The following is a 15,527-nucleotide window of genomic DNA, read 5'->3' as shown; positions in this document are numbered from 1 at the left end:
TCATTTAAAAAAATGTATTCTTGGCTTTTGTAATACTTAAAAAAGTATTAATGTTATTTAATAAAGCAACAGTCTAAATGACGTCTACAAGAAAAAATAAATAACATTGAAATAATAATACCTATAATTATTTATATTTATAATTTAAATTTGTTATCATTTGTGTTGAGTGAGTATAAATAAGCGTGCTAGCAACATTTCTGAATGGTCACTGTCAGACTGTCAGATTGACAGGAACCAGTGCAATTTTTTTATAATCTGGTTTCAAGTTCGCATGTTTTGCCGGGAAAGTTTCAAGTAACGTTGATCAGTTATCGTAGCGTTTTCGCAATCCTCAACTACCGATTAAGTAACTAATATGTAATGTATAGTCATTAAACCTTCATTGTTAAGTAGTTAAGAAAGGAATATTTTTCTATTAAGTTTTTTAATTCTAAATCTTATAAGTTTTCTGATACCATGTCAAAGGTTACATTGAACTTGATAGCCGCGGCCTGTGATAATATGGGAATTGGAGTCAACGGGACACTTCCATGGAGACTAAAGTATGTATCCACATATATGAATAAGAGTTTAAAGTATTTTTACTCCTGTTAACATGATTGGTAGATAGTATTATTCAAATCAAAGCTAAAAATGAATGATATGGCTTATAAATTGTGTTGTAAACTATTATATTTATTATTTTGTGGGATTTTTCAATTGCTAGTGTCTAGCAAGTATTATGTTGATAATAAACGAAAAGGCTAAGCTAGAAATTTCAAAACATTCTATTGTGTAAAACGTAAGGAAAATAACAGTGACATTTTAATCAAAATAATTTCATAATCATTAAGACTGCTTATATCACACACAAATGTAAAAAAAAAGTTATAAATGTGGAAACTCAAGCCTCATATCCTACTAATATTATAAATGCGAAAATTTGTTAGGATGTGTGTATGTTTGTTACTCTATCACGCTAAAACTACTGAACCAGTTACAATGAAATTTGGTACATAGACAGCTTGACAACTGGAATAACATATATGCAACTTTTTATCCCGATATTCCGACGGGATACAGACTTATGCGGGTGAAACCGCGGGGCGCAGCGAGTATGTAATAAACCAAACCATATTTCCATATCTTACCTATAATGGATATTTTTCAGAAACGAAATGGCCTATTTCACGTCCATGACTTCAAGTGTGAAAGACAATGCTAAGAAGAATGCAGTTATAATGGGACATGTAACATGGGATTGTATACCACAAAAATACAGACCTCTAGCTGGCAGGATAAATATAGTTCTTACAAGCAATGTGGATGTTTTGAAAACGCAAGTAATGCTTTGCTCTGTGGTATTTATAAGACTGAAAGAAAGAAAAAGTATATTTAAAAATTAAATCTTTTTTAACAGATTTTAAACGCGATTTATTTATTATATTATTTAATCGATGTTTCGTAGGTGGAGGTAGTTTGCAAACAACAATTTTTGTATGACAAAGACATCTAACATCTCAGTCTCCCAGTGACCACGCTCGCTCTAAAGTGTTCGAAACGTCGTGTTAATAATACAATGAATAAATCGCGTTTAAAAACCGTTAAAAAGTCTTTAATTTCTAAATGTATAATACTCGCGTAAAATCAAACACAAGAAAATACTAAGAAAAAGTATATTTCACCTTATATAAAAATTCCTTTGAATATATTTTCAGATGTATAAAACTCCTTAACATCTATACAGTATCATCATCATCATCATCATCATCATCATCATCATCATCATCATCAGCCCATAGATGTTCCCACTGCTGGGACACAGGCCTCCTATGATATACAGTATACTCCTACACTTATAATATAAATCCGAACAGTTAGCTTGTTTTTCAAACATGCTTTTTTTATTCATTCAGGACAGCTATAAATATAACAGTATGTTTGTTTGACTTTCTTTCACAACACAACAGAGTGATCTTGTTATATGTTTTTCTTTCATCTGGTGATAGCTAGGAGTCTAGGGAGATAGGCTACTTTTAACTATGGTGAAACAACTCATTTACTGTGTGAATCTCTGAATATGTAGGTGAAGCTGCTGCAAATTTTTTTTACATCAAAATTTTATCAGATTTACTCTATACTAATTGCGCCCCGCGGTTTCACTCGCATAAGTCAGTATCCCGTACGAATATCGGGATAAAAAGTGGTCTATATGTTAATCCAGTTGTCCAGCTGTCTATGTGCCAAATATCATTGCAATCGGTTCAGTAGTTTTTGCGTGAAAGAACAACAAACACACATCCTTACAAACTTTCGCATTTATAATATTATTACTAGCTGCGCCCCGCGGTTTCACCCGCGTTACTCCGTATCCCCTAGGAATATCGGGATAAAAGTTGTCTATATGTTATTCCAGTTTTTCAGCTGTCTCCGTACCAAATTTCATTGGAATGGGTTCAGTAGTTTTTGCATGAAACAGCAACAAACACACACACACATCCTTACAAACTTTCGCATTGATAATATTAGTAGGATAGTAGGATTAATAGTAGAATATATATATAAATTTTAATAATAGATAAATTTTGTTTCAATTGTTTTTAAGTTTAAACTGATCTTTTATTTTCTGTAGTGGAAACAGGTTTGGCATAATGATGATGATGTCATGTAACAATAACTTTAATCAAGTTTATTTCTAGGTTCCAGATGGTGTTGAAGTGGTAAGAAATCTAGATAAAGCGATAGAACTAATTGAAGCTCGGCATGATATTGAATCGGCTTGGGTTATAGGAGGCTCAGCTATATATAAGGTAAATTCGAATTAAAAATAAACATTTCGCAAATGTCTATCTGCCTGCTTTGCTAGGAAAATCCGTTAACCTGCTCATGGGAAACATAACAAAACAAATATTTATACAGCTCATGTCTTATTCCAATGTATAAGCTACATTATTACATTATCATTAAAATTCATTCGGTAATTTTTATGTCCATGTGTTGCAAACATCCATCCATCCATACTTACAAGCTTTGGCGTATATGATATGAATGTCTGTCTATAAGAAATATATAGATGATATATGATATTATAAAAAGTAATTCTAAAGTCATGCATATTTATATTAATAATAATAATCTAAATAGTTTTTTTTTTGTTTGAATACTCTTATCTCGAGAATAACTGAACTGAAACAAAAGCACCATTGTATATGTGATGCCTGAGTGCTTTAGGCTATATAATATATACATACCACGGGTCATAATGCTCGTGAAGCTGCAAAAAAGCTAAGACTCATATAAGAAAGATTAAGGTTTCTAATGCCTTAACTATGAGATATTTCTTTAAAATAAATGTCTTATAATAAGCATGTAGTAATTCAATTAATATTGTTTGTGTATTTCTATCAGTCGCCTTATCCGCAAACTAGGTGGCGCTGCATGAATTTTTATAAATAGATTTTCAGTAAATTAAGTTTATTTATTTTATATTTATTTATTCCACACCAGCTTTTGTGCGCGGCTTCGCACACGTTAAATTCCGTGTAGTGGTAGAAGATGATATAAAATTAAGTGTAATTTATACATAAACCCATACATATATGGAGAATAAATGATAATATATAATATGTAGTTCAATTTAATTAAGTTAATATTGATAAATTTTTGATATGTATCACTAGGATATAAGAGCAACATTGTAATAAATACATAGTTATTTGTAAATCATTATAAATATTTAGTACAGCGCCACCTCGTCTCAGACTACGCAAACATGATATAAAAACGAAATCTAAAATTGTTAAGAGCCTGTTTTTCAATCCATTGATATACTTATTCGTCGTATATTGTGTTAGACGGCCATTTCATTTGAAATCTTTTAATTGTCAGTGTCTTAATATATTACAGGTAACCTTTTTATATCATTGTGTAATAATTAATTGGACGTATAGTATACACTATTTGTTGCCGCCACCAGCTAGTGGTATAAATAAGAAAAGAACATTGTCTGTTTGTCCCTTGTTTCTTTTAAAATTACTGAACCGATTTGGGTGAAATTTTGTACAAATATGGAAATCCTACGGAAACGACAACTATGCATATATAACCTCAGGATTGTATATCTTTGATTACTCGGGCGGAAAGCCCGCCAATTTACTTAAACTATAAACTTAGAGAGAAAAGAGTAAATTATAGGTAAATCCATTTTTAAGTTAAAAATACCGCACTAAAAGCATAAACAATTTATTTTTCAGGCCGCCATAGACCATCCGAACTGTGACAAAATATATTTAACAGAAATACAGAAATCTTTTATCTGTGACACATTTTTTCCCGCCTTCGACAAGCAGAAGTTCAAGCAGATACAAGAAGAGGGCGTTGATAGTGAAAAACAATCGGAAAATGGCATAGATTATTATACAAGAGTTTATAAAAGAGTTTTATAATAAATAATGTTTAATTGTTGTGGTTTTTATTTCCTGAGAGTTATAAATCAATGTAAAAGGGTACAATAAGCTTTCAATTACTCACGGAGAAACCTGGATAAATGTTTATATTTGAAAATTCTTGAATTCTTGAAAAAATTTGAAAACTCGTCACAAATACCTAGTCAGTTGTCAATAGTAGTGCCAAATTTATTAGGTACTAGCTCTACCCGGCGCGCATTGCTACTCCAGCAACTAAAATAAATCTAAGAAGCTATCTAGTGGCGAGTGGGATCAATGAGCATATTATACAAAATTTCGTGATAAATTATATATATCTACTAATTTTCATAATAATCGTTCAGTAGTTTTTGAGTTCATTGATGACATACAAACAAATATTCATTTTATACAAATAGATTACTAGCTGCGCCCCGCGTAAGTTCCCGTAGTGTCCCGAACGAATATCGGCCTTTATGCCTATATGCTTTATGCTATAAATATGATACATTAATATTATATATATATATATATAGCCTATATGGTATTCCAGCTATCTACGTACCAAATTAAATTGCAATCGGTTTAGTAGTTTTTGCGTGAAAAAGCTACAAACACACACATCCTTACAAACTTTCGCATTTATAATATTAGTAGGATAAAGTTTCTTGATTAATCGATAAAAGTATAATAAGTAAATAATAAAAGTATGCAGTGTGTAATAAAAGCGAACCAAATATGATGCCAGACACACTATTATGTGATTTCAGTCATTATTTTATATTAACATGTAATAAATTAAATGGCATTATTCATCCTTTACAAATTACAGCAATTAAATCGTCGTTTTTAGAACCAATTTTTATCAAACTCAATAAATTGTACTAAAACAATAATCAATTTATTACGTAACCAAAAGCCTTGATGCTAATAAGCAATAAGCATTGACAAATATATTTTTTAAATGACATTTAAAGTTTAAAAGTTTTCGCCGGTTTTCTCGAGAAAACTTCCTCATACATATAAATTTGGAAAGTTTCTATAAAATGTTAATTTTTGAAGATCACAAGTAAGTATTATCTATATAATGCATTTTCGATTCGACTTCGATATCACTAGAATTGTTTTGTGTTCACAATTATTAACTTATAGTAAAATAACATCTTTATATTTTATTTATTTTTCTCAAAAGGCCGTGATATGTTGATTAACATTATTATTCTTTATTCAAAGTACGAAACAAAAATCTGAGCTGCGTGTGATGCTGCTACGGACAGCACGGTTTGAACGGAAGCTTTGGGAGCGGCGCTGGCGTGTAGATCTTGAAAAGTATCCGCCAATAATTTTGCATCCGCTGCCCACGCCTGCTGTGGATATCCCCGCACCGCCACGTTGGCAGCATCCCCATGTCGCAAGACGACCGCGGTGGGGTTGCGACTTTTAATCTCGTTTTAGTCGCAACCCCACCAAAATACAATGAACTTGTGAATCAAATTTTCTTTCATTTCTCAACAACCTATTTCCAATTATTACAAAACTTTAACGTTGTGAATGGATGAGACTACAATTTCCCGTTATTACTTACCTGCCTTTTTTATTTTAATGAACCGAAAAATAGATTTCAATGAATATAGATTGATGAATTATCTGAAGAAGCACTATGCTATTATCATAAACATATTTCTATTGCAATCCAGCAAAAAGAAATACTATACGTATGCTTTTACTATACTAGGCAGGATTTTAAGAGAAACTGCCTATAATTTTTCGTGAATTTTTTTTTAACCCCGGTTGACAATAATTTATATTTAAGGATTACAGCTCGTTATTTAATGCTTTAATTAAAACAATTATTTACGGATGTTTTTATGTCACGTAATACGGACATTAGAATAGATCATTATTATGCAATAAAATATTAACAATTATATTTTTATGTCATCTTTATGATAATATAAAAAACACACACTTAAAGTAATTTTTTATATCAGTAAAAATTGTTGTAGTTATCTCGACTTCTAAGAATTTTGTTAGGATTTAAAAGATAAAAGATAATTTGAGAAAAATATTCTTTAGTCTTACATGCTGAGGTTAGAGGTTAGGCAACTTCGGCTTGGGCTCGAACCTCGGCTTTTTTGGGTAATAATGTTAGATACTAATTGAGTTAAAATTATTTTAATAAAACCAATGATTTTTTTAAATAAACTTAACTGCCTTCAAACGTGTCAGAACTTGCTACATTTTAAACGAGACCACATTGTGACCACACGACCACATTCAAATAAAAAGAGAATCATACAAATCGGTTTACCAAGTCGAAAGTTATGAGGTAACAAACACAAAAAAGAAAGTCGAATGGATAACCTCTTTTTTGTAAAACCGGTTGAAAACGCGAATTATTAGAGTTTTGAATTATTCCTGTGTTAATTTGTCAAATGTCTTAATTAGTTATTTATACTAATCAAGATTTATGAATCAAACAAATTAAAAATCATAGTTACCGGTGCAGCCGTTATCGAGTAACAGAAATGAAACTAATGTAATTGCAATATTTGTGTCCTATAATACATACACTCATGGTAACTCTTTCATCCCTACAAATATTATAAATGCGAAAGTAACTCTGTCCGTCTGTTGCGCTTTCACGCCTAAACCACTGAACTGATAAAATTTGGTATGAAGATAGAACTGAACTTGGGAAAGGACATAGGATACTTTTTATCGCGAAAAAAGGGTAGAAAGGGTTGAAAGAGGGGATGAAAGTTCGTTATGTCAAACCGATTTTGATGAAACTTGGTATTAAGATGGAGCTAAACGTGGAAAAGAACAAACCATACTTTATAATGCGAAGAAAATACTCCTTACCATGTAGCGCGATATAAGCGAATTCTACGGGGCCGAAAAGCTAGTTATAAAGACGATAGTTACCTACACAACTTAACGACTGAACAGTTTTTTGTCATAGTCGACAAAGGAGCTGGTGGTTCGCCTGATGGTAAGCGATCACCACCGCCCATGAACATTCGCAGAGGTAGTGATCTGCGAATTGCCCCTTTCAAGTGATAAAGGAAAAGGATCGAGGACAGTAAATGAACTAGAATCGATAAGGATAAGCAAACAGACCTCCGGATCCCTAACTCACCACACGAAACAGTAGCATTTCTGTTCTACTATTTCGCGCCGGCCGCCGCCGTATTTAAAAAAGTATTACACAGAGGACTGTGTAATGCTTTTTTCTCATAATAATCTGAAGTTATTTACTTATAACGTTTAATATAATTTTCATTTGATAAACTTCTTTATAAACAGGTTTCATGCGATTGCTTCGACACAAAATGAAAGACAAATTATTAAAATATTTTTTATTAATAATAATTTAAGTTTAATGACTGCCTCACCCGTTACACAATGGATTAAATAAATTAATTTCAACGATCGTAAACATCTAAGTAGGTATAACTAAAACACATCAGTCTACATTTTTTATGTTTTTATTTCGGGCTAATTGCGAAATTATTAATTTCCAAAAATGTACGTTAATATTTTTCGAATTATATACATTTTTGCATAACTAACGATGTAAAGCTGAAGAAATTGTATGTTTGAACTTGCAAATCTCAGGAACTATTGGACCGATTTCAAAAATCCTGTCACCATTGGATAATTACCTGATCCCCGAGTACTACAGGATATATCACGTATGTATCACGGGCGAAGCCGGGGAGGATCGCTAGTTAGATATCAATTTCGGAAACCATAAATTCGTAATTATCCCAAAACACAATATTTTCAAACGAATATTCCTAAATGCTATACATTTTTTATTTCTCCAATACAAACAGCTCTGATTTTATCATCTACGTTTCAAAATTATACACAAAACGGTTAAGGTATACTCGTTGTACATAAACAAACAGTTAAACTAGACACAATATATAGGTTTCTATCTAGTATATGGGAATTAGGCCCGCTGCTTACAAAAATAATTATTTTTCTAAAAACAAGTCACCAACATGGGGGAGGTTACTTCAGATACTAAAATTTCCTATCAAACATAAAAAGAATCACGTTATTCGGTTGAGAACCCGCAGAGTTACCAAGTAACAAAACAAAAATTAAATACAGCCGATTTGAGAACCTGCTTCGTTTCTCGGAACGCCGGTTAAAAAACTTACAATAATATTGACATAAAATTCACTGTATTATATTAAACATAGGACGAAATACAAGTACTACAAATAATATCATACTTCAATAATATTAACAACGCATTTCGTAAACTTGCATTTTTAAGTATGATAATAATAGTGAGAACATTATAAATAAATTGTGAACTCATTTGATGCAACTTTCGCAAGTTTTTAATTCCCGTATGGATATAGAAGTTTTCATTACAATGTTGATGTAAATCTGTAATTTATTAATTAAATTATTACGTTCTATACAAACACAAAAAAAAAGAAAATCATGTTTCTTATATAATTTCGTCTAAAACCCAAAACATATGAATTACCACATACGACAATAAATTTGAATTTAGAAACGATATACGCAATCTTTTTAAAAGTATTGGCCAGCTGCATATATAGATACAAAATTAATTTGGAATACATTTAAAACCTTCTTTGTCAATTGACGATTATGATTTGTAAAAATGTCAAAGTTCAATGTCAAATTCGTTGGTTCACATGTCAAGTAACAAGGTCAATGTACGAATGACGTTCTAGTTAGAAAGTTTTTTTTTTAATTCTGCACCTCATTAAATACTGCCCTTGCTGAAGAATATATTAATTATTTGATAGATATTATATTGAATTTAAGATATTTCCTAGTATTTAGTCATAGCGACATGTTTAAATTATACTATATAATAGTAATGTACTCAAGTCTCAAAATAAGGCCGCAAATTAAAAAAAAAAACGTAATTTTCGGATTCAAATGCACAAACCTTTTTAATTCGGTTACATGATTAAGAATTTTCGAATTTACCGCATTTTATGTAGACATAAACCAATATAAATATTCATCATAACAAAAAATGCTTTTTAATCTGTCCTCGACCAAATACTTCAAGTCCTTCCATTTCCTACGTTATTATGTTAAAACGATTTTCCTTGTTAATGCGTTATTTCGCTAAAAGGAATGCGTAAATAATCACGACCATAAACAAAAACTTTATAAATTGCGGTCTGAGCGTTAACAGACATTCTTTGTCTCAGAATTATTCATTATACATAGCTAGTCGCCTGACTTCACCTGGTTGCGCCAGGAGTAAACATAAGCCGGAGACTCAGGAATAATGCCACTATCTAATGGTGAAAGAATTTTGGACATCGGTCCACTAGTTTTTATGTGAAAACATTTCAAACATACATACAAAAACACAAATGTTACCCCAACAAGAAAGTAGGAAGCTTTCTGAGCCGCACCGTACGGAGTTATTTTATGTAAAGAGTGATTTACGACTTTCTAATATAAATTTCCAGAAACCCTATAGCGTCATAAATTGTCATAAAATTTACCACCGTGTCACGCATTCGCAACATTAATCTAAATTATCTTATGACATTTGTCATAAACTTTTTATGTTCAAGTCACTTTACACGATCATGATATGATGATAGACGTAAAAAATAATAATTACGGATAAAACTAATTACAAATCGCGCTTTCATAATTTTAAACGTAATTTTCAAGATAAATTACTGACAATAAAGAGACATCAAATGAAGGTCATTGTAATAAGAAAAAACATTTTAATGAACCTATTTTATCTCTTAATTAATCATCATAAAACCTTTTTCACTGTCAGAATTAAGATGTACAAGGCCATTGACTGTAAAAAAACTCTGAAATGTCACATTTCCCGCCAGAATTATTAAAAAGCCATTGTAAAATGTAGGTTTTTCGTAAGAGACCTTGTGCTTAAGTGCAGTAGGAATGCGCAATCTTAGCAATGATTTTCAAGGTTGGATGTTTCGAAAGATACACATATATATATGACGTATTTTCAAGATCTATCTATACGGGTCATACAACATAATTTGTAACATCCTTCATCATTTGGCGGTCAAAATTCGCGCCACAAATGGTATGGTTACATAGATAAAAAAATATATTCCGTTCTCCATTTAAAAATAAACTTTCTCAAATCGAACGCCTGGTGGAAGCAAAACATCAAAGTATATTTATTTATAATACGGTTGGTATTTTTATTGACATAAGCAGAGTAGCAACAAATCAAATACTTGAATGAAGTGTTGAGTCATATTTAAATGTCATGATATAATTAAGGACTACATCATCTTATATTTTGTATTTTATGCCAGAGAGTGACAGAGAAAATTAGAGGCTAGAAGATTAAGGCGCGTTCAAATACAATATTGTCTATGTCTATCTATCCCTAGTTCATAAATATGGAAAATTTTCAATTAATGAATTAATAATGGAAATAAAATAATCACTTACAATATTTATAAATCCATAAATAAATAAAACCCAAATGCATGGGTTAGACGAACACACACACGAATCAAAACATATTTATTCCGACATTCCACAAGAAATGATCAAATGAAAATGTATTCAAAATATACCACGGTATTGTGTATACATTCTCAATTATGATTTGAAAACACGACCTTGCTGTTAAAACACGTTGTGCGTTACAAAAATAGACTTTCATTCATACTTATTTTAATAATTTCAACTCCTGTTACCATACAAAGCTCAGACAGGGGTGCTCAGATGGAAAACAATTTTAACATATGCGTGTGTGGTATTAAAATGTTTAAAAAACGACGATTCAATGATATTGATGATAAAACCTAATTGGTGGCATAAACAATAGAGATGATTAACAAAGAGCTGTCACTGGGAACTCCCGCCAAAAATCCAAATCATAACATTTAAATACCAAAGACAACGGTCATGTCAAATGGACAATATCAGAATACATATTAAGTGATAATGGACGAGACATTGTTATGTACAGCTGACGTAATACATATTTACGCAAGGGTAACCTTATTAGAAGTTATATAAACCAACGTGGTTCGGATGCTTAACGAATCGAGCGTGTATATGGCCAGCGATTCGAGATTTTTGATTGGTTCTTAGTTAACAAACGATAAGAATTACAACTCTGAATCATAGTTATCTATGTGATCCCTTGATATATAGAACCTTTTTGCAAGACTTTTTTCATGAATATTAATTATTTTTACCAAATTAGCCAAATACCAAGGAGTTGGGACTTATTGAGCTATATAAACAATTCTAAATACAAGTACTAGTCAATAGTATTTATAAATTTGATCTATCTATATACTGAAGCATCCAAACCATCCAATACACATTCGACTGTTTAACAAATGGGAGACGAGTGGAAAAATATGTTTCCATAAGTCCAGGAGTCAGGAGACATACGAATAGTCAAAGGCATTTTTTTCTTCTCGCTTTATCAGTCATGCCGCACGCGAAACCGACTACCATATATGCATTATACATTGATGCATGCAAACTACATCCCTGATAGGAAAGACTCACGATTCGCATGATTACATAAATCTAGCTCCTTATAAGATACCTTCACTAGATAATTGGGTTGAAAAAAACAAAGGTTGAACAGATCTATTTAAAAATATGCTCAGGCCGTAGTAACAGTAGGTACATGAGCCGGATTTAAGTGAACCATCTTATACATTCATGTTTGTATATATAAAACAAATAACCACTTGTTCGTTTGTTATTTATCCTGTTAAATATTTAACGATTAAATTTGTGCGTATTTGATTATCAGTCCTTCGTTAGTTTTTTTTCGCTTAAAATAATTATTGAACGAATTGCGCAACTCTTTAACTTGAATATTTTACATTTGGTACATCGTTAATTCTATTTCTAGACGATTAATTAAGAAGTGCGATGCAACTGGTAAAACATAACCTTGTTTTACTAGTTTCACTTTGAACCAAAACCATTTCATACTTGATTGGATGAAATTTATCGAGGTAATTGCCGTGGCGATAGGAAAGTCTTAAGATTTACTTAATTTAAATGTTTTAATAGAAACCCTTTTATCCCACTGTCCCTAATATGGTTGGTCTACCTTAAAACAAATAGAATTGGAAGCACATATTGTAAGTCTTATTTGTATTTATTCAATAGATTAGAAACACTGGGATCCCGAAGGGAGCTATGTTGAGCCTCTATTTGTAAGCTATATCCTTTTACACAGCGTAAAATGTAAAATTTGCCTATTTCAAATTAAACCGCTAATAAAGCTTAAATCGACGTATAGATATCCTACCTAATTCCTAATAAATTTCTTCATAACTAAACGTATTTTGAAACATTTAACGACGCAACATATCTTATTTGCGAACTACATCTAGAATTCGAGCTCCAAGGCGTACTCTACGGCTAACAACTCAAACAAACGATTACGTTATAATTTCGGCACTTTTAATGTCATATCGTTTGCGGAACCTTGAACATTAACCGTCGATCTGTTATGCCGCATGTGTGATTTTACCAAATCCGAGTTGACGAGTGCAGCCATTAGACTCAATTCACCTGCCAATACAGTTGCACAGATCAGTGATGCCAATCTGGCCGAGTTCTCCGCGGGTCTGGCTCCAGCACCTTTAACCCCAAGAATCTCCAAACAGGCGCCTTGGCCGGTCAATACTGTTCCGCCACCAACAGTACCAACCTCTAGAGAAGGCATGGTACATGTAACGTACAAATCATCTCTGTTCTCACCGCACACTTCCATGCTTGTTGAACAATTGCTGCTTGTTACATTCTGAGCCGGATCTTGTCCTGTGGCTATGAAGATAGCAGTAACCATGTTCGCTGCATGCGCGTTATTACCACCGATGGATCCGGCCAATGCTGAACCGGAGAGATTTTTGATCTTGTTGCAGCGGGCTAGAGTTTTAGCATCAGATTTTAGTATCGTTCTTAAGCTTTCAGCCGATATAGTCGTTTCGCAAACTACGCGCTTACCGCGTCCTTTGACCCAGTTTATAGATGCAGCTTTCTTGTCTGAACAGTAATTACCAGAGAGACTGATCACCTCCATGTCTGGGAAGAAGTTTTTAAGAACTTTAAGGGCATTTTCCGCGCCCTTTGACACCATGTTCATTCCCATAGCGTCACCGGTAGTTGCTCTGAATCTAAGGTATAATGTAGCTCCGTCAACGCCTATGTGAACTTCCTGCAGCCGAGCGAACCTTGAGGTCGAATCAAACGCTTCTTTGATCAAAGCGTAATTATCTTTATTGTCCATCCATTGGCGGCATTCGTGTGCACGTACTACATTTGGAAGTTTGACGGCTGGTGCTCTTGTCATACCGACATCTTCAACCACGCTGGTCACACCTCTTGAGCCGATCGCTTTTGCACCTCTGTTAGTAGAAGCAACGAGCGCGCCTTCAGTCGTTGCCATGGGAATCATATAAGCTTTACCATCCACAACTAAGGGACCAGCGTAACCAACTGGAATCCCCACAAATCCGATAACGTTTTCACAACACGCATTCAAAACTTTACTGTAATCGTAATTCAAGTATGGCAACGATTTGATTGCGGATTCAGTCTGGAATCTAGAGGATATTATTTTCCTGCGCAGTCTAACACCCCGTAATGGATCGCATAATACAGTTTCCAGTCTATGCATTGGTATATGCGATTGTTCTACAAGCATTACGACTTCCTCATCACTTAATGACGTACAGTCGCCTTCCGAACGGTATATTTCCAAACATTCGGCCATTGGTCGTTTCTTAGTATTCATTCTAGCAACAGAAGAGCTAGGCGATAGAGTAGGCCACTCGGCTTCATCATAACCTACTGTGTCATCTGTCTGCATAATAGCATCAATTTTAGTGTCTTCTCCGAGTGTAAACACGGGCTTCTCGTTCTGCACTACTTCTTTTACAGTTAAATCGTTCATATCAATAACCCAATTTCTTTGCTCTTCAAAGAAAACGAACTTGATTATCAGAGCGCACAATAGCGTTGCTATCACGATATAATCGGCAGATACCGAAAACCATTTTACGTAAGAATGTAACAGAACGTTATCTTGCGATGACGGTTTGAAATTGTGACTCAATGATCCTTCTATCATTCCACTATCTCTCGGCCAAGGCCACCTGCTCGTGAGATGAACGCACAATAATCCTGCAGCCATAATCATCTTCACTCTTTGCACAACCGGGTTTGGTTTCAAATCGGCTTCCATGAACGGGTTGTCGGTAGAAATTTCCTTCTTACCGGATGCAAAGTCTGCTACCAAAGACAGGCAAGCTGGGTAGAACGTCACAAATACTAAATAATCGACCATCAGGGCCAAGCATGCGAAAGTACACATGTGCTCCAATCTAGGTACACCAGACAGACCGCCAACACCGACGAGTAGAACCGCTAGAAGTGTATCTAACGTTGCTGTCGGGCCGAGCAGGGACAGTGCCCTGCCAACTCTTTTCCCTTGGTCTTCCCCAGCACTCCAACCGGCCTTGGCCATACGCGCACCTCTAGCGACATCCGCCACTAACAAAAACAGGAACGGCGCGTCTTTTATACTAGCCAATTCAGTCCAAAATAAACTAGCCAACGCGGACGTGAAGATGAAGCTGGCGAAAGTCGAAAATACACCGGCTATTATGAGTAAGTACTTCGACGCGATCTTTTGCAGATTGGAAACTTGGTAGTACGCGTATAGCAGAGCTGAGCAGCGTACTATGGTCATGATGACAGCGTCTGCGGCTTGGTACTCGGCTTCTAGGCCCGGACAGGCACGAGCCCAGCCGGCGCAGCGCTCAGACCGCTGGCCGGTGGCGTGGCGCTCCACGCTTGCGGCGCACGCTAGCAGAGCGAGCGTAGCCACTATGACCTCCCACTGGTGCCTCGCGCAAAACTCCCCGTGAGCTCCCCAGACCTTCATGTTGGCGAAGTACCTGCAAAAACAGAAAACGGGCATTAGCTTCATAAATATAAAAATATAAAAATACCATCGATAATGTCGCTGAAGTCGCTGAAGTCGCTCGCTGACTCGCGTTGAGTACGGACGTGTTAACGTGAATATCATAAATTAAAAAAAAAAGTGCCAAGCTA

The 15,527-nt window shown here is 34.1% G+C and overlaps 2 protein-coding genes across 2 annotated transcripts in view; one reads left to right on the top strand and one right to left on the bottom strand.

Moving 5' to 3' along the window:
* The first annotated feature begins 278 nt into the window (after positions 1-278).
* LOC119836431 (dihydrofolate reductase) lies at positions 279-4,445 on the top strand. Its single transcript, XM_038361752.1, has 4 exons — positions 279-545; positions 1,154-1,325; positions 2,682-2,792; positions 4,236-4,445. The coding sequence occupies exons 1-4, from the start codon at positions 460-462 to the stop codon at positions 4,425-4,427; spliced, it is 561 nt and encodes a 186-aa protein (XP_038217680.1). The 5' UTR covers positions 279-459; the 3' UTR covers positions 4,428-4,445.
* A 3,308-nt stretch (positions 4,446-7,753) lies between these two features.
* Positions 7,754-15,527, bottom strand: part of LOC119836387 (3-hydroxy-3-methylglutaryl-coenzyme A reductase) — a 20,634-nt gene continuing 12,860 nt past the window's right edge. The window contains exon 2 of the mRNA XM_038361692.1: positions 7,754-15,370. Coding sequence (XP_038217620.1) covers positions 12,853-15,357 — 2,505 coding nt within the window. The 5' untranslated portion in view covers positions 15,358-15,370 and the 3' untranslated portion in view covers positions 7,754-12,852. The remainder of the gene's footprint in view (positions 15,371-15,527) is intronic.

Source organism: Zerene cesonia, chromosome 24 (assembly GCF_012273895.1).
Source record: "Zerene cesonia ecotype Mississippi chromosome 24, Zerene_cesonia_1.1, whole genome shotgun sequence".
Taxonomy (NCBI): domain Eukaryota; kingdom Metazoa; phylum Arthropoda; class Insecta; order Lepidoptera; family Pieridae; genus Zerene; species Zerene cesonia.
The sequence above is the reverse complement of the archived record's forward strand: the minus strand, read 5'-3'. Positions and strand labels throughout refer to the sequence as shown.